At 37.0% G+C, this 19478-nt stretch overlaps 1 protein-coding gene across 3 annotated transcripts in view; it reads left to right on the top strand.

Annotated features, from left to right (window-relative positions):
- DENND6A (DENN domain containing 6A) overlaps positions 1-19478 on the top strand; it is a 60732-nt gene that overhangs the window by 38647 nt on the left and 2607 nt on the right. For all 3 annotated transcript variants that reach the window (XM_046683683.1, XM_046683689.1, XM_046683699.1), the window contains 10 exons: positions 754-876; positions 1364-1459; positions 3656-3750; positions 14322-14387; positions 14476-14540; positions 15370-15459; positions 17509-17562; positions 17669-17778; positions 17980-18082; positions 19293-19367. In XM_046683683.1, the coding sequence (XP_046539639.1) occupies positions 754-876; positions 1364-1459; positions 3656-3750; positions 14322-14387; positions 14476-14540; positions 15370-15459; positions 17509-17562; positions 17669-17778; positions 17980-18082; positions 19293-19367 (877 nt within the window). The remainder of the gene's footprint in view (positions 1-753; positions 877-1363; positions 1460-3655; positions 3751-14321; positions 14388-14475; positions 14541-15369; positions 15460-17508; positions 17563-17668; positions 17779-17979; positions 18083-19292; positions 19368-19478) is intronic.

A 19478-nucleotide genomic window follows, 5' to 3' on the forward strand; every position in this document is an offset into this window, starting at 1 on the left:
CAGCGTTTCTGAAGGGGGAGGATCTGCCCAGGAAATCATTCTGTTGTTTGGCATTAGAACTCCCCCTTGTGATTTGTTTTCATCATTGTTTAATATTGAAAGAGTTCGCTTTTAAATTAAGTACATCCAGTCAACATCTTTCGGAAAATGATTTTTCTTGTTTCCTTCAAAGTATTTTGAATAGAAATGCAAATGTAACAAAGCAGTATGGATAAAATAGATCTACCATGTGGTACAACAACTTAATAAGTATTTTATATGCTTTTACTATTTGTCAGTCATTCTGTGTGTCAATATATTGCATTTGATTTTGTAAAAATTGGAAGAAGTCAAGTTGATATTTTTATGTTGATAAAAGGGACTTAAATCTATATACCTCACCATATTCTAAGTGAATTTGTATATCAAATCAAGGTACAAATAGCTGGAAGAATTTATATCAATGTGAAGTTTTTAGAATGATTATATAGGAACTTAAAAAACAGGGTTAAGGTGCCAGCCCGGTGGCATAGTGGTTAACTTTGTGTCCTCCACTTTGGTGGCCTGGGGTTTGGGGGTTCAGATCCCGAGTGCGGACCTCCACACCACTCATCAAGCCATGCTGTGGCAGCATCCCACATACAAAAAGTAGAGGAAAGTTGGCACAGATATTAGCTCAGGGCCAATCTTCCTCACCAAAAAAACTCCCCAAAACCGAAAAAAAAAACAGAGTTGAATAAATAACAATATTTCTGCTGTGTAAATACCTTTCAGGTGTTTCTGCCCAGTCTTCCTTCATAGTCAGATGCTTTGGGAGCTGGTGCTGTTGGGGGAGCCCCTCGTGGTCATGGCACCATCACCATCGGAGTCGTCAGAGACTGTACTGGCACTTGTTAAGTGAGTCTATTTGGTTCCTAATGGTTGCAGCACTTTCCCGTCTGTGATATGTTTGTACACTCATTGCATTGATCCACACAACAACCCTGTAAGAAGGTAGTGCTCTTATAGCACCATTTTATGGATGAGAAAATTAATTCAGGCTCCATGAAGGCTGGAACCATCATTCATTCACTTACGTGAAGTTGGCACTTGATAAATATTAGTTGTGTGAATGGTCAATGGCTAGCAAAAGTCATGTAACTAGTGAATGATAGAGCGAGAATTTTACCCCATTTTCTGCCCCGAGTTTGGTACTCTTTCAATATGCCATTCCACATTATGTATTTCCATTTGTCTTTTTAGTTTCTTGAAATGAGTTTACCATTTATAGAAATAGCTAAGTTATCCTATAGGGTGTATACTATGTGTACAGATGTTTTACAGTTATTGAGTAAGATTTTTAATTTCTGTGTCTTTTGTTTTATATGTTCTTCTTGCTCCACAGCTGTATTTCTCCATTAAAGTACTTCAGTGATTTCCGTCCTTATTTCACTATTCATGATAGTGAATTCAAAGAATATACTACCCGTACTCAAGCCCCGTGAGTAAACAAAATAACTTTTATTGACCAAGTATTACTTTTATAACCAAATTGTGTAGAATTATGTTCGGTAATAATTTAGAAGTTTCAATTTTGAACTTACTGGCAGATTGATTTTGTAAAGGAAGGTTTGAGGAGGTGCTGGTAATAATTTCACATTTCAAGAGTCGGTATCTTACTTTTCTTTGAATGATTTTCTTTATTAGTGGAAGGTGTACTGTTACTAACAGCTATCATCATGTACTTTCAGTTCTCTTTTCTTTCCTTACTTCAGGACCTCTTACAGCATCAGTTATCTCTTCTTGCTCTATAACTTCTTTTTCCTTCTTCCTCTTCATTGAATCAGCATATAAACATGAAAATTCTTCCCAATTTGTAAAAGGGGAAAAAATTATCTTACCCTTTTGCTTTTGGCTCCTGTTCTGTTGCTCACTTTCTTTTTCATAGCTAAGTTTCTAGAATAGCAACAAAAGTCTTCATTTGCTGTCTCTACTTTTTGATTTTCTGGTTGCTTCTCAGTCCATTGCAGGTTGATTTCTCCATCCCCACTGAAGTTGCTCTTGCCAAAGTCATCAGACCTTTCTTGCTGCCTGACTCAGTGAGCACTTTATTTCCCTGTTTTTCCTACTTTCTCTTTCTTGTAATATTAAGCTTCAACCTTGAAAATATTTTAATCCTTGATACCACTCTCACCTGGCTGTCTGGTGGTGCATCTCAGTCTCCTGTGCAGACTTCTCTTTCTCTGCCAACCCCTTAAATGTTGGTGTGCTCCACTATTGTGTTCTGGGTTCTGATTTCAGACTGATAATTCTTTCTGTACAATCTTATCTGTACCAATAGCCTCTGTTAACACCTCTATACTGATGACCGAAATTTATCTTCCTAGCCAAGATCTTTGCAAGGTTCAGACCTATGTATCTAGGTTTTTGTTGTTTTTTTTTTTTACCTCATTGCCACCCGGACATTTTAATGACACTCAAAACTAAACATGTTCAAACTGAATTCTTTTTGTCTCCTTTACTTCCCTGATCCCATGCCTCTTCCTATTTTCATGGATGGTACTGCTTTTCACTTAATCATCAAAAACCTAAATTGTCATAAATTTCTCCTTCTTAATATGCCCCACATCAAACTTTACAAAATTTTGTCACTTCAACATCCTAAAATGTCTGTCATAACATCTGTTTTCTTCTTGGGTCCAGCCCTGTGGCACAGTGGTTAAATTTGCTCGCTGTGCTTTGGCAACCCAGGGTTCGCCAGTTGGGATCCCGGGCGTGGAGCTACACAGCGCTTACCAAGCTATGCTGTGGCAGGCGTCCTACATGTAAAATAGAGAAAGATGGGCACAGATGTTAGCTCAGGGCCAATCTTCCTCAAAAAAAAAAAAAGTTGTTAAAAAACAACATTTATCTTCTTTCCAATGCTCTCTTCCCAGTCTTACTGTCTTCCGTCTTTCTCATATCTGCTGTTGCTTTTTCCTAAAGCCCTTCCATCCTTCTAGGGCATCTTCCAAATTTCCCCCAGAGTGATCTTTCTAATAAGTACATTTTCATTTATGTGACATTCCTCCACTAGGTACTCTAGTAACTTGCATTTGCCTACAAGGTAACATCTAAACTTCTTAGCATATTAACTCGGTACTTAATGATCTGGCCAGCATCTGCTTATCTCCTTTCATTTCTGACTGTTAATTCTTCCTGCTTTGTGCCCTAGGAATGCTAAACTACTTGGAGTTCTACAAAAAAGACCATGATCTCACGTCATTGCTTTGCACGTGCTGCTCGTTCTCCTGCATCACCTTTCCTTCCTTTATCCACTTGGCGAGAATCCCTACTCCTCTTTCATATCTTTGTGCACGTCTCTCCTTGGTGAGGCTGTCCTTTAACCCCTGGTAGACATAGTTTCTCCTTTGTAATTATTGCACATTTTACACCACCTTCACTTTCTTGTAATTTCTGTCCTCGTAACTGGGTATGTACACCTTTCTTCCTGTGTACTTTTAGAAAGATCATGTCTTTTCATTTTTATATACCTAGTTCTAAACATGGTGCCTGGCATGTCGTTGGTGTGTGTAATATATTGAGTGAAGGAAAAGGTAATCTGTTTATTGTTCACTCAAAAGAAATTGTTAAACTATTCTTCACTGATGGAACATTCATCTTTTTTTCACTTTGTTTTTGTTTTATTTTTATGTAGGCCCTCAGTCATATTAGGAGTAACCAACCCTTTTTTTGCAAAAACGCTCCAGCACTGGCCACACATTATTCGAATAGGAGACCTTAAACCTGCAGGTAAAGTATAAACTTGGTGTTCTGTTTTCAGTATGTAATGTGGCTGAGCAGGTATATTTCTTCCCCTTTGTTTTCATCTGTTGGTTACTTTTTAATTATGTTGATAGAAGCCTTCTTTGAGGCAACCTGAATAAGAGCCTTTGGAGAAGAGCATAGCTTCCCACTAAAATATTCAGGTTCTTATGTGTAACCCATCATCCTCCTACCGTAAAATGCTCTTACAGTTTTATAAACATGGAATGAATTATACAAAATGAAACCTCAAAAATTGGAACTACTCTTTGTATATGTATAAGCCCAATTAAACAGGGATTTCAAACACTACTTGAATAAAACCTTATAGAAGCTCGAATTACTCAACTTAGCACAAAATTCTTGCATAGGTCTCAAAACAAGTATTATACATTTCTGTGCACTGATATTAAGAAAGTCATCAAAAGGTCACGCTTTCCGTGCGAAAATGGTACATAATATCTTGCTCGTGGTAGCTATTTAACAAATGTTTTTTAAATGAGTAAACGAATTCTGAGGTTGGGAGTTTTGTTAACTTAGATGAGAATATAGTGGTACATTTGACATTCCTCACTGGACATTCCTGAATTTTCCACTGAAATAGTGAGACGTGAGATATCAAAAATATTTTTTAATAACTTTACGATGTGTTACTTCTAAAGACTTTTCTTTTGGAATACACAGCTATGTTTAAAGTATTATTTAATAATAATATTTTATAAGCTATCCCTTCTGGTATATACATGAATCTAGATAGACATCTTAGAGTCAGGGAATAACATTTTTAATCACATTATTTACAAATATTGGTCTCAATCTTACACTGAAATTCTAAGGAGCCTTATGAAATACAGGAAAGAACAAAGGGCTTTACCCTGGCAGTCAGATGTCTGGATCTGAGGCAGAACAGCCCCTCTCAGCCTCAAATTCTTTGTTTGCTGGGAGGATTAAACACAGTGCCTGACTCGTGGCACTTTGTAAATGTCATGGTCCCCTGCCATTTTTCATTAGTGTACTGTCTGATTATTAATAATTCAGAGCTCAGCAGTCACCAGAGTCTTAGCTCTGAGAAGATAAGAAAAGAGGTTTTTTTTGTAAATCTTAATTTAATCTTGACGTTTACTTTCATGGTTTTGTCATACTAATCTGGACTATTTGATTAATTGTAATATAATAAACTACTGCTTATTGTTTCTTTCTAATGAAAAAAGGCTCTTTGTTGGGGATGTAAGTAGAGGAACTTTCGTGTAAAATCATTGGTAAAGTGGCATGATTGATAAGTCTAACTTATTAAGAAACCACTGCAGTGTTTTCCAGAGTAGCCCACCATTGTGAATTTTTACCAGCAGTATATGAGGCTTCCTATTTCTTCATATCCCTGTCAACATTTGATATTGTCTGTCTTTTTCATTACAGCCGTTGAGTGAGTTTGAATTGGTGGTTTTAATTTGCTTTTCTAGTGACTAGTGTTGTTGAGCATCTTTTCATCTACTTATTAGTTGTTCATTATCCTGTTTGATGAAATGTTGATTTAAATCTTTTGCCTATTTTTAAATCAGGTTATTTGTCTTATTATTTAGTTGTAAGAGATTTTTATGTATTTTGGACACAAGTCTGTTCACAGATATCTGATTTGCAAATATTTTCTCACAGTATGCAGTTTGTGTTTTTGTTTTCTTAATGGTGTCTTTTGAAGCACAAGTGTTTAATATTTTTTCAGTTTTGTGGCGATATAATTGACAAATGGCACTGTATAAGTTTAAGGTGTACAGCATAATGACTTGACTTACATACACTGTGAAATGGTTACCACAATAAGTTCACTTAACATCCATCATCTCATATGGATACAAAAGGAAAAAAGAAAAAGAATGTTTTTTCCTTGCAATGAGAACTCCTAGGATTTACACTCCTAACAACTTTCTTTCTTTTTTTTTTTGTAGCTTTTATTTTTCCTCCCAAAGCCCCCTGGTACATAGTTGTGTATTTTTAGTTGTGGGTTCTTCTAGTTGTGGCATGTGGGATGCCACCTCAGCATGGCTTGACGAGCAGTGCCATGTCCGCGCCCAGGATCTGAACCGGCGGAAACCCTGGGCCACTGAAGCAGAGCGCTCGAACTTGACCACTTAGCCACGGGGCTGGCCCCTCTTAACAACTTTCAAATATACCATACAGCAGTGTTAACTATAGTCACCATGCTGTACATTACATCTCCAGTACTTATTTATCTTATAACTGGAAGGTTTTTTTTTTTTTAAAGATTTTATTTTTTTTCCTTTTTCTCCCCAAGGCCCCCAGTACATAGTTGTATATTCTTCGTTGTGGGTCCTTCTAGTTGTGGCATGTGGGATGCTGCCTCAGCGTGGCTTGATGAGCAGTGCCATGTCCGCGCCCAGGATTCGAACCAATGAAACACTGGGCTGCCTGCAGTGGAGCGAGCGAACTTAACCACTCGGCCACAGGGCCAGCCCCTGGAAGGGTTTTTTTTTTAAAGATTTTTTTTTTTTTTCCTTTTTCTCCCAAAGCCCCCTGATACATAGTTGTGTATTTTTAGTTATGAGTCCTTCTAGTTGTGGCATGTGGGGTGCTGCCTCAGCATGGCTTGAGGAGCAGTGCCATGTCAGCGCCCAGGATTCGAACCGTCGAAACCCTGGGCCACCGAAGCAGAGCGCACGAACTTAACCACTTGGCCACGGGGCCAGCCCCATAATGGAAGTTTGTATGTTTTGACCACCTTCATCCAATTCTCTCACCCATGACCCCCTGGTGACCACGCATTTAATTTTGATGAAGTCTGGCTTATAAATTTTTTTCTTTTATGGCTTGATCTTTTGATGTTTCTAAGAACTCATTGCCTAACCCAAGGTGACAAAGATTTTCTCCTACATTTTCTTCTGAACGTTTTATTGTGTTAACACTTACATTTAGGTCTATGATCCACTTTGAGTTGTTTGTTTTGTGTATGATGTGGATTAAGGGTCTAAAATCATCTTCTTTGCGTGTTGGTATCCACTTGTCTTAGTACCATTTGTTGAAAAGACTATCTTTTTAGCATTGAATTGGTTTGATATCTTTGTGGAAAATCAATTGGCCATAAATGTGAGAGTTTATTTCTGGTCTCTTGTTTCTGTTGCATTGATCTATATGTCTTGTCTTTACACCAAAATAATGTCTTGATTACTGGAGTTTTATAGTAAGTTTTGAAATCAGGTAATGTAAGTCTTCCAACTTTGTTCTTATTTTTCAAAATTGTTTTGGCTATTCTTAGTCTTTTGCATTTCCATATAAATTTTAGGATCAGTTTGTCGATTGCTGTGAAGAATCAGCTGGGATTTTGATAGGGATTGTGTTGAACACATAATCGATTTGGGAGATAATCACTATCTGAAAAATACTGAGTCTTCCATTCTGGGAACTTGGAATGTCTCTCCATTGTTTAGATCTTCTTTAATTTTTCTCAGCAATGTTTTGTAGTTTTTAGTATACAAGTCTAATTATGATGTTAGATATAGGATTTTCGTAGATATCCTTTATCAGATTGAGGAAATGCCTTTCTGTCCCTAGTTTGTTGAGAATGATTATCATGACTTGGCATTGAATTTTGTTAGATGTGTTTTCTGTATCTATGGAGATCATCATGTGGTTTTTCTTCTTTATTGATATGATATTAAATGATTTTTGGATGTTAAACCAACCTTACATTCCTCAGACAAATTCCATTTCGTCATGGTGTATAGTCCTTCTTTAACTTGCTGGGTTTGGTTTGCTAATATTTTTGTTGAGGATTTTTACATCTGTATCCGTGAGGGATATTGGTCTGCAATTTCTTTTCTTGTGACGTCTTGCCAGCTAATATTCTTGCTCTGAGAAACCTCTTCAGGCAGGTGAAGTTAGCATTTAAAAGTAGGACCTTGGACCAAGGGAAGGGAGGGGACAATTTTTCTTTGTTAATTGGCCCTGATCTAACATCTGCTGCCAGTCTTCCTCTTTTTTCCCCCTCCTCATAGCCCTAGTACATAGTTGTGTATGCTAGTTGTAGGTCATTCTAGTTCTTCTATGTGGGATGCCACTACAGCATGGCTTGATAAGCGGTGTATAGGTCTGTGCCCAGGATCTGAACTGACAAAGCCCGGGCCACTGAAGCTGGGCACGCAAACCTAACCACTCAGCCATGGGGCCGGCCCCCAGGAGGGGACAGTTCTTGAATTTATTTTTCCAGATGGGGATGAGGGCAGATAGGGAATATTAATTACACTTTATTTTAAGCAGCCTACTTTAGAGAAGATATGCTGTGTTCTGATTATTTCTGTCACCAGCTTATTGGGACCATTTTGTCAGGTATCACTTTTCTACAGGAGAGTGATGGTGTTGTATGGAAACATTATGCTTTATAGATCCTTAGTAGTCATTGAGGAGTGGATGCTAGAGATTGTCAGTGTCCTCAGTTTGGTCCTTGTCCAGTTAGTAGAGGCGATACCTTGTGAGCAAAGGCACCAGGGGTGCTTCAGTGATGTTAGGCAAGACCATAGTGTCTGACTGTTTTGGGGACTAGTAGGTCTTATGTAAGCACAGGTCTTAACAGAAGTGCAAAATTTCATTAAGTTTAGTGTGTTTGTGATACTTTTCCCCACTTATCTTAAAAATTGTTTTTATTGTAGTAAAATACATGTAATGTAAAATGTATCTTTTTAACTATTTTTAAAGATTGGCACCTGAGCTAACACCTGTTGCCAAATTTTTTTTTTCTGCTTTTTTCTTCCCAAGTCCCCCTAGTACATAGTTGTATATTCTAGTTGTGGGTCCTTCTGTCTGTGCTCTATGGGACACCGCCTCAGCATGGCCTGACAAGCAGTGCCATGTTCACGCCCAGGATCAGAACCAGCGAAACCCTGGGCTGCCAAAGTGGAGTGCGTGAACTTAACCACTCGGCTGGCCCCTTTTTAACTGTTTTTAAGTGTACAGTTCATGCAGTGGCATTAAGTACATTCACAGTGTTGTGTGAATCACCACTTTCCCTTTCCAGAACTTTGTCATCATCCCAAACAGAAGGGTTTGGATTTAGTTCACCCAAATCCAAAATCCGTTAAACGATAACTCCACATTCCTCCCATCCCCAGCCCCTGGTAACCTCTGTTCTAATTCCTGTGAACTTGACTCTTCTCTGTACTTCATATAAATGGAATTATACAATACTTATCCATTGGTGTCTGGTTTATTTTACTTTGCATCATGTTTTCAAAGTTCATCCATGTTGTAGCATGCATCAAAATTTTATTCCTTTTTTTGAATTGTGATAAAACACACATAACATAAAATTTACCACCTTAATCATTTTTAAAGTGTACAGTGGCATTAATTATATTCACATAGTTGTGCTACCATCACCACCATCCACCCACAGAACTCTTTTCATCTTGCAAAACTGAAACTCTACACCCATTAGACAATAACTCCTTGTTCACTCCCTCCCTACCCCCCCCCCCACAGCCCTTGGCAACCACCTGTCTTTCTGTCGTTATGAATTTCACTCCTCTAGATAGCTCCTATTAGTAGAATTCTCCTTTACTTGTCATTTTGTGACTGGCTTATTTCCTTAGTATAATGTCCTTAAGGTTTGTCTGTGTTGTAACATATGTCAGAATTTCCTTCCTTTTTAAGGCTGAATAATATTCCATCGTATGTATATGCCACATTTTATTTACCCATTTATCTGTCAGTAGATTCTTGGTTGCTTCCACCTTTTAGCTATTGCGAATAATAGTTGAATGAACATGGGTGTCCAAATATATATCTCTTTGAGTCCTTGCTTTTTCTTCTTTTGGCTGTATACCCAAAAATAGAATTGCTGTACCATATAGTCATTCTGTGTTTAATTTTTGAGGAGCTACCGTACTGTTTTCATTTTCTGTTCCCGTTAACAGTGCACAAGGTTATCACTTTCTCCACATTCTCGCTCACATTTATTTTCTGTTTTTTTCATGGTTGCCATTCTGACGGGTGTAAGGTGGTATGTAATTGTGGTTTTGATTTGTATTTCCCTAATGATTAGTAATGTTGAACATCTTTTCACATGCTTATTGGTCATCTGTACATCTTCTTTGAAGAAATATCTTTTCAAGTCCTTTGCCCATTTTTTAATCAAGTTGGTTTCTTTTGTTGTTGTTGAGTTGTAGGAGTTCTTTATATATTCTGGATACTAATTCCTTATCAGATACATATGCTTTATAAATATTTTCTCCCATCCTGTGGGTTATCTTTCACTCTCTTAATACTGTGCTTTGATGCACAAAAGTTCTTAATTTTGATGAAGTCTACTTCATCTATATTTTCTTTTATTGCCTCTGCTTTTGGTATGACATTCATGAAAATCCATTTATCTTTTAATTATGAGTATTGGGTATATATCTTGGGGTGTTTACCTGCTCATTGATCTCTAGATGAGAACGACTGCATATGCTACGCAAGTTATAAAACACTTACGGCTTCCCTAAGGATCCTGGCTTTGAAGAGAAGGTCAGTAAAACTGCAGAAAAGGTATGTTCTGCAGGACAAGCAGAGAAGGCACAGCAAAACTGAAATTGATAGCTTTACCAGAAACATATATTTAGTTTGGATTTTTGGTGAGGAAGATTGTCCCTGAGCTAACAGCTGTTCCAGCTTCCCCTGTTTTTGTATGTGGGATGCTGCCACAGCATGGCTTGATGAGCGGTGTGTAGGTCTGCACCAGGGATCCAAACCCATGAACCCTGGGCCGCCGAAGTGGAGTGCACAAACTTAACCACTACACCACTGGGCTGGCCCCAAGAAACATACATTTAGTTTTAACCTTGCAGAGGGATCATTCCTCCTGATATAAAAGGATTACTTCTGGTTGTACCTAATTTAAGTTCACCCAAATCTTACTGAGCGAAGGAATGTAATGTTAAGATGATGGTACTTAAGTATTCTTTAAAGAGAAAGTAATTCTACTAGTATGTATTGGATCAAATTATAAACTGATAATTTCTGACCAGAAATTGGGTTTGGTGATTTCACCAAAGGTAAAATATTTGGCCTGAATGTGTAAGATTCTTATTCAAATAGGCAGAGGGGCAGTAATGATGTTTATTAATTTAATAGTGTTAAACCCCTTTCTAATGTGCAGTGTACATAACAAACATTGAATAAGTATTTTTCGTTTTAAAAATTGGCACCTGAGCTAACAGGCCCATCTTTTTTTTTGTTTTTTCCTTCTTTTCCCTGAAGCCCCTCAGTACATAGTTGTATATTGTAGTTGTAGGTCCTTCTGGTTATGCTGTGTGGGACGCCTCCTCAGCAGGGCCTGATGAGCAGTGCCATGTCTGTGCCCAGGATCCGAACCGGCAAAACCCTGGGCCACAGAAGTGGAGCGTGCAAATTTAACCACTTGGCCACAGGGCCGGCCCCCTGAATAAGTATTTTTAATTAAAATAAATATCTGTAATTATAGGACTTTAGCTCATTTTCTGGCTTTTTTTCCCCCAGAGCCATCTGACGAGTATCTATTTAAATTTTTTTTTTTTGGTAATAGACAATGTATCTTTATAACTAATTTTCTTCACATCTATTATATACTACAGTATAAGAATTATGGTGGCTAGAGTTAGAGTTCAGTATGCGTCTTATACCTAATGAGGTCCACTGAATGAAAGGAGAATTGTGTGAATGAATGTTGCTGTACAAGTTGTGTTCTTGTCTTTTCCCTTTTTAAAAAAACAATTATAGATCCTACAAGTTTTTATTATTACCCAGAACTTATTGAATGCAAGGAGTATCTGAAACCTACTGCTCAGTTATTCTCCCCTCTGATATTCGTTTCCTTTTGCACAGTGAATTTCAGAAAATAATATGTTAATACACAGCTTTGGTACATGGAGGAGCTGAAAGTCCTTTGTGACTTGGAGCAGAGGGAAACAGAAAATAAGGACAGAAATACTTAGATTGATTGAAACCATTATAGTTTTGACACATGATATTCTTCAGGTTCTTGGAGTCAGAAGCAGATAAATGACTTGAATTTAGTTATCTGTATAGTTAAATGTGTAAAATTTTAAAAAATTGTGCATTTACTAAGGGGAAAAAATTTTACAAATCTTGTGGTAAAAATCTCTCTGAAATCTGGAAAGCAAAACTACAAGGTAAGGTTCAAGATGAGAGAGACATTCTCATGGAATTAGTGCATGGGAATGGATAGAATACAATGACAAAGTAAAAACTGTGTGCTGATGAATCAAAAACATTTCAGAGTGTTTCTGGACTGTGTCCTGTTCCCTCTCAGTCTGTCCTAAAAGCTTCTTGGTTTTCTCTCCTTCACAGAGCTCCAGTAGCTCCCTCTCTTCTCTGTCCTTGCTGCACATGCCTTACTTCACGTTCTCTTTCTACCCAGGAACAATACTTTACAAAGCATATATTTTATCCTCTAGTATTTTCTCTCTTTCACTTCAGCCTCCTTTGTGCAGCACAGCAGCCCTGCTCAGGAGTCCCGTCCATCTGTGGCTCAGGCCTGTGGTTGTGGCATACACTGTCACCACCTGGTGGCAGTGAGTGTGTTAAATGCAGATTTGATCCTGTTATCTTATCATCCTCATCCACAACCCCCTATGCCCATGCTTTCAGTCTCTGTTACCGTATAGGTCAGACATCTTTATAGTTCCTCTTGGTCTGACCCTTGAATACCTCTCTAGCTTCATCTCCTGCCCCTTTTAGCATGCTCTCCATTCCTGCGTTTGTAGTGTAGTGGTTAAGAGTGATGGCTCTGGAGTTGGACTGCCTTATTTCAGATCCTGGTTCAAGCATGTTATCTGTGTGTCCTTGGACAAGTCTTTCCCCTGTGTCTAGTTATGACAGAGCCTAACAACCTGTCTGAATGGGGTATTGACCAAACAGAATGGATGATGGCAGTAAACAGCTGGAACTGGTGCATACCAGGTGAATATCAGTTTTGTCCATGCCTTAGTTTCTTCATCTGTGAGATGGTCATGATGAAACATACCTTTATTGTGAAGATTAAATGTGAAAATTTTTGCAGTGTTCTTAGACCACACACTGGCACAGATAAATATTGAATAAATGGTGACTGTTACAGTCCTTACCATTATTTACAACTCTTTAAGCAACATACTCTTGATGCTTCTAGATTTAACTCTTTATCTAAAAGGTCCTTTTCCTGTGGATAACTTTTTATTTCTCCTATAAGACTGCTTAAATATCACTTCCTTTAAGAATCCTCAGTAATGTTTCCACTCCTTTTTGGCCAGGATACCCTTCTCTGTCTCCACAGTATCTTCGTAATTCTATCCCAGCACATAGCCTTCTGTATTGTCATTTGTCTCTATTTGTCTTACTTCACCATTAGATTGTGAGCTGCTTAATACCAGGAATTAGTTGTTTTATTCTTTTGTACTTAGTGTCTTGCATTCACTAATATTTAGTGAATCAATGAAAAAATAAGTCTGTGTATCCATGATATTGACTTCTTTAACAAATGTCTGTTTAAAATTATTATTGGGACAATTGATAAAATTGGAGTGTTGACTGTATTATTCTGCAACTTTTCTGTAAGATTGAAATTATTTCAAACTGAAAAGTTTATAAAAATATCTGTTTTAGCATAGTACATGCTCTTAATTTTTTTTTTAACAATATAGGATTGGAAGTGAAAATACTCTGTGTTCCCATAGTTCTACTTCCATAGATAACTGTAGTTAGTACTTGGATCTATGTAATGATCTAAACAAAAATGTTTTGTAAATTCAGAGGCTTGAATTAGATAACTCTAGATTGTTAGGTTCTCTTATGCAGAGAGACGGAGGATAGGGAAAGGAAAAGAGAAAGGAAGTCTATTAAATTTAGTGTGCTTAGGACACTTTTAATTGTTTACCTTGAGGCATTTTTCTGCCACTTAGAAGGGTTGTTTAGATTGTAGCTTTTCTTGACCTCAAGACCAGAACAACTGCATATGCTCTACAGGTTGTTGGTCGCAGCCCTGCTCAGGAGTTCTGTCTGTCTGTGGCTCAGACCTGTGGTTAGGGCGTACACTGTCACTACTTGGTGACAGTGTAAGTTCCTACAATGCAAAAGCAGAATTTGGGGAGCTGTCAGAAGAAAACCTTTAAATACTACATCTGCATACTAATTTAGGGGTTACTTTCAATTCCATTTAAAGGGTATTTTATTCATATTGGGTGCATAAATTTTCAATTTCGTGTGTTTGGCACAAAGATATTAAATTACAGATTGAGTGATGAAAAGGAAAACTTTTAAGTAATGGTATATATTAATGAGAGGTTAAATACCCATTTTTAATATAATTTATACAAATTGTTTCTATAATGCTATAATAATCTAGTGTTCCTTTTATCCAGTTTTAAAGTACCAGGAATAAACTCTTGAATATTAATTGATATTAAGAAGAATACTTCAACTACAACATTCCCTGACTAAGAAATAAAGAGTCAATGGATTATTAGTCTTATTAAATTCCAGTTTCGTGATATGTGAAATTCAAATAACTATAAGAATCTTTGTGGTGTTTTCTTCAGGTGAAATTCCTAAGCAGGTTAAAGTGAAAAAATTGAAGAACCTAAAGACTCTGGATTCTAAACCTGGTATTCACTTTTATCAATTTTTAAATATTTACTTAAATGGGTACTTGGGTCTTACTGTTTACCTTATTTTCTTATTTTTTTTCCTTAGGAGTTTATACTTCTTATAAGCCATATCTAAATAGAGATGAAGAGATCATAAAACAATTACAGAAGGTGATTGCTTATATTATTAATTTAAATTTCCTTGTTCAGGTATGCAGTATCCAGTTAGGCCATATGTGCTTTCTGTATAATAATATGAAATAAGGTCTCTTTTTTGAACCAAAGCTTCATGAAAATCAAGAGACTAAAGTAGCAGCAATTATGGACTTGTAATATGGGGCTGCAGCTACAAACTAGTGCCAATCTTCCTAGAAACTTGGGAGATAGAGTAAAAAATCATGGACTCTCTATGAGATAGCATCTAACAGTAGGGGATAGTTAGCATTTTGTTAAAAATATAAATAGTATTAATACACTAAATATGAAATAAAGATAGTCTTCGTTGTGAACTGATACTTTTAAGTATGGGATGAATGTCTTATGTTTTGCTCTGAGGATTCTTTTCACAGGATATTGCACAATAAACTTCAGATTAAATTACTTCAAAATCAAGTTCTAGGGGTTTTTTTTCTTTTAAAGATTGGCACCTGAGCTAACAACTGTTGCCAATCTTCCTTTTTTTTTTCCTGCTTTTTTCTCCCCAAATCCCCCCAGTACATAGTTGTATATTCTAGTTGTGGGTCCTTCTGGTTGTGGCATGTGGGACGCCACCTCAACATGGCCTAATGAGCGGTGCCATGTCCGTGCCCAGGATCCGAACCCTGGGCCACCGAAGCGGAGCACACGAACTTAACCACTCGGCCACGGGGCCGCCCCACTAGGTTTTTTTAATATCAAGTAAAAATACATATATTTATGTATCAGCTGAACTTCTCTAATTATCCTTTGTTTTATATTCCCTGACACTAGAACATAGGTTCTCATTGTTTCCTCTTTTAAGGGTGTACAGCAGAAACGTCCTTCTGAAGCTCAAAGTGTTATTCTCCGACGCTATTTTTTGGAACTGACACAAAGCTTCATCATTCCGTTAGTAAGTTAACACATATATTTGCTTAATTTAATGATTTCTTGAAGGATATATGAATGTTTTTCCCATTGACCGAAACCTTTTCTTCAGTTGTGTTTGGCCTGCTCGTGTGTTCAGAGATTAAAGTTAGAGCCCTTTGCAAGAGACCTAGACTCTTTGTTCTGATATTAACTGTGTAACTTTGGGAAGTCACTTCCTCTCTCTGACCTTCACTTTCTTTAACTGTAAAATGTGGCTAATTCTGCTTTTCTTAAATACCTTTCACGGTGGTTGTAAATCTTAATTGAGATAATTGTTGTGAAATATTATGTAATTATTGCATTTTGTACCTTAAAAGAAGTTTACCCTGGGGCTTCTTTCTCTGATGTTATTTTCTTGAGCACAATTTTATATAATATCAGTGAGACTGTAGCTCCATGATGACAGGGACCTTATCTATTCATTATCTTTTCTTCTGTCTGGCGTATGGTAGCACTTAGTAAATATTTATGGAATAAGTGACTAAATGATACGGTTTTCTATGAAATTTAGTGGAATCTCATATTAAAATACTAAAAGATAACTCACAGTATCAGGCAGTACCATGATATAGTCCTAGTCTGGAGACTGTATCAGAGAGATTCCGTGTGGTTATTAATGTAATCTATATAAACTATATGGGGGCAACCTAGAGATGTTTGCCATTATATTTTGGGCAGAAATAGTCTTTCTTGATCTGTGAATGTCAGTTTATTTTGTTCCATTTAAATCTGTTTAAGTAAATGAACTTTACGGTAGCGCTTAAGAGCATGAGCTGAAGTCATTTAAACCTGAATTCAAGTTCCAGCTGTGTGACCTTGGTTAGTTACTTAGCCTTTCGAAGCCTTGGTTTCCCAGTGACACCTGCCACATAGGATGGTTGCAAGTATTAAGAGATGATGCATATAAAATGTTGAGTACATTTTCTGGTACGTAGTTATTCAATAAGGTTAATTCTTATTATTAAAAATATAGTCTCTTGGATCAAAAAATGGGCTGGAGACATGAACAGACGTTTCTCCAAAGAAGATATACGGATGGCCAATAGGCACATGAAAAGATGTTCATCATCGCTGATCATCAGGGAAATGCAAATCAAAACTACACTAAGATATCACCTTACACCCGTTAGAATGACAAAAATATCTAAAACTAATAGTAACAAATGTTGGAGAGGTTGCGGAGAAAAAGGAACCCTCATACACTGCTGGTGGGAATGCAAACTGGTGCAGCCGCTATGGAAAACAGTATGGAGATTCCTCAAAAAACTAAAAATAGAACTACCATACGACCCAGCTATCCCACTACCGGATATCTACCCAAAGAGCTTGAAGTCAGCAATTCCAAAAGTCCTATGCGCCCCAATGTTTATTGCAGCATTATTTACAATAGCCAAGACGTGGAAGCAACCTAAGTGCCCATCAACAGTTGATTGGATAAAGAAGATGTGGTGTGTGTATATATATATATATGCACACACACACACACAATGGAATACTACTCAGCCATAAAAAAGAGCAAAATCGTCCCATTTGCAACAACATGGATAGACCTTGAGGGAATTATGTTAAGTGAAATAAGCCAGTTAGAGAAGGACAATCTCTGTATGACTCCACTCATATGAGGAATTTAAAAATGTAGACAAAGAGAACAGATTAGTGGCTACCAGGGGAAAGGTGGGGTCGGGGGTGGGCACAAATGGTGAAGTGGTGCACCTGCAACACGACTGACAAACATTAATGTACAACTGAAATTTCACAAGATTATAACCTATCATTAACTCAATGAAAAAAATATATAGTGTCTTGGATTATCTAAAATTTAGTTAAATTTTTATTGAAAGTCTGACTTCTCAATTCAATCTAAATTCAGCTATATCTATGTGGGGAGTTTATATCATTGTTGATGTACACTGAAAGAGCATACAATGAAAAACTTGGAAACCCATTTCTTTTAAGTAGGTTTGTTTAAATGTTTTTGAAGACTCTGGGTGAAGACACCTAACTTTGATTGGTTTTTTTTTCTTGATTTTAGGAAAGATATGTGGCAAGCTTGATGCCTTTACAGAAAAGTATTTCTCCATGGAAGGTATAAATATATTCAATTAAATTCCTATTTGAGTTCTCTAACTATAATTGACTTCTGTGAATATATCCATTTCTAATTTTTAAATACAGTATGTCCTGTTTTCTAGAGTCCACCCCAATTAAGACAGTTCCTTCCGGAAGAATTTATGAAAACACTTGAGAAAACAGGACCTCAGCTGACCTCTCGAATAAAAGGTGATTGGATTGGACTTTACAGGTTAGTTTTTTTTTTTTCCTTTCTCACTCATCTGTAGAGCTTTATTTAAAAACAAAACAAAAGAAAAAACTGGACTTAAACTTACTCTTTTTTTAAAAAGTCCGTTGTTTCACGTGGTTCTCTGAGCTAGAGGTAAGAAAGGTATTGAGGAAAGGAAATAAGTCATAATCAAACTTTGCTGTTTTTAAATTTATTTTTAAGGCATTTTCTAAAATCTCCAAATTTTGATGGTTGGTTCAAGACCCGGCGGAAGGAAATGACCCAGAAATTGGAGGCACTCCATCTAGAAGCTCTTTGTGAAGAGGTTAGAGAACAGTATGTTTGTGTGATGATTAATAACTTGAAAATAAAGACAAAATTATCCTTAGAGGTTAGAAGATTATACTCATATCCACTACTTATAAATAGTCATAGCTAACTTTTCTGGATCATGTGGTATGTGCCAAGGATGGGATAGGTGCTCTGTATAGATGATGTCTTTTAATCTTCACAGCAATTCATGGTAGTAGGTGTGTTATGATCTGCATTATGGGACATCTGGGATTATAAGTTAAGTGATTTGCTTCAGATCACATCACTGCTAAGTAGAGGAGCCGGCAGTGAGCTAGCCACTTGCACTGGCTCGTGAGAGCTCACTGTGTCCATCTTTTCCCAACTGTGCGTTCAGTGATCTCAGGTTGGTAGCTTAAAATCAGCTACAGTGGGAGTATTATACCACAGAAATGCTACAAACCAGAGACTTTCCTGGAGAACCGGTAGTTGAATATTTACCAACGTACCGCTGGATGGAGTCAGGATTCCAGTCTGAGCAGTCTAACTGCACATCTTTTCCAGTATGCCTTATTCACCTTTTCCAGTTACCATTAACAATTTTTTCCTGTATTTGGACTGACTTTTTATACTTTATAATTTGTTACCAGGCTATTTTAAATTAAGCTACTTGTGGAAATATAAAGGATAGTCTCATTTTCATTTCTGTTTAGCTTGAGATGGGCTAACCTCATTGTTAACTTTCTAACCATAAACTGCTAGTGACTGTGATTTTGAGAGAAGGAATACGATGAAAGCAACCACAGATAAGCCCAAGGAAAGCTTATTTGAAGATGCAAAGTTTACATCCAGTAATATGTTCATGTTCCCTGTTATCTTGATTTGTTAGCTAATGTTCCTTATAAATTAAAGAACTCACTACTTGGGGTGGGGGTTAGTATTGTACTTTGAATTGCAATTTTGTTTTTCTTGATTGATCTAAAAGGGCCATCTCAGAAAGGAATTTCTTACATTTTATTTTACTTTCAAATATTAGACAATGGTTCTGGCCAATATCGAAAATTATCTAACATTGTTAGAGTAGTATGTATAGAATTATTCTTGTACTGTAATGCTATAACTAGGTTAAATACCCTGTTCTTTTCCTTCCTGTCCTTCCTTCTAAGTAGCCTCGCCTATTGAAATACAGGAGTTTGAAAATTATTTTGAGTATTTACTGATTTGGGATTTGTTTATTCTTCTAGGACTTACTTCTCTGGACCCAGAAACACACAGAAGTAGAAACAGTAGACCTTGTATTGAAGCTGAAAAATAAGCTGGTATGTAGCCAAAACAGCCAAAGATCTGTGAAGATATTTTCCTCATATTTGAGGTGGCAGTCCATGATGTATCACAGAGGTAGCTTTTTAAATGAGAGGACTTGAGATTGG

This window comes from Equus quagga, chromosome 1, assembly GCF_021613505.1.
Source record: "Equus quagga isolate Etosha38 chromosome 1, UCLA_HA_Equagga_1.0, whole genome shotgun sequence".
Lineage (NCBI taxonomy): Eukaryota > Metazoa > Chordata > Mammalia > Perissodactyla > Equidae > Equus > Equus quagga.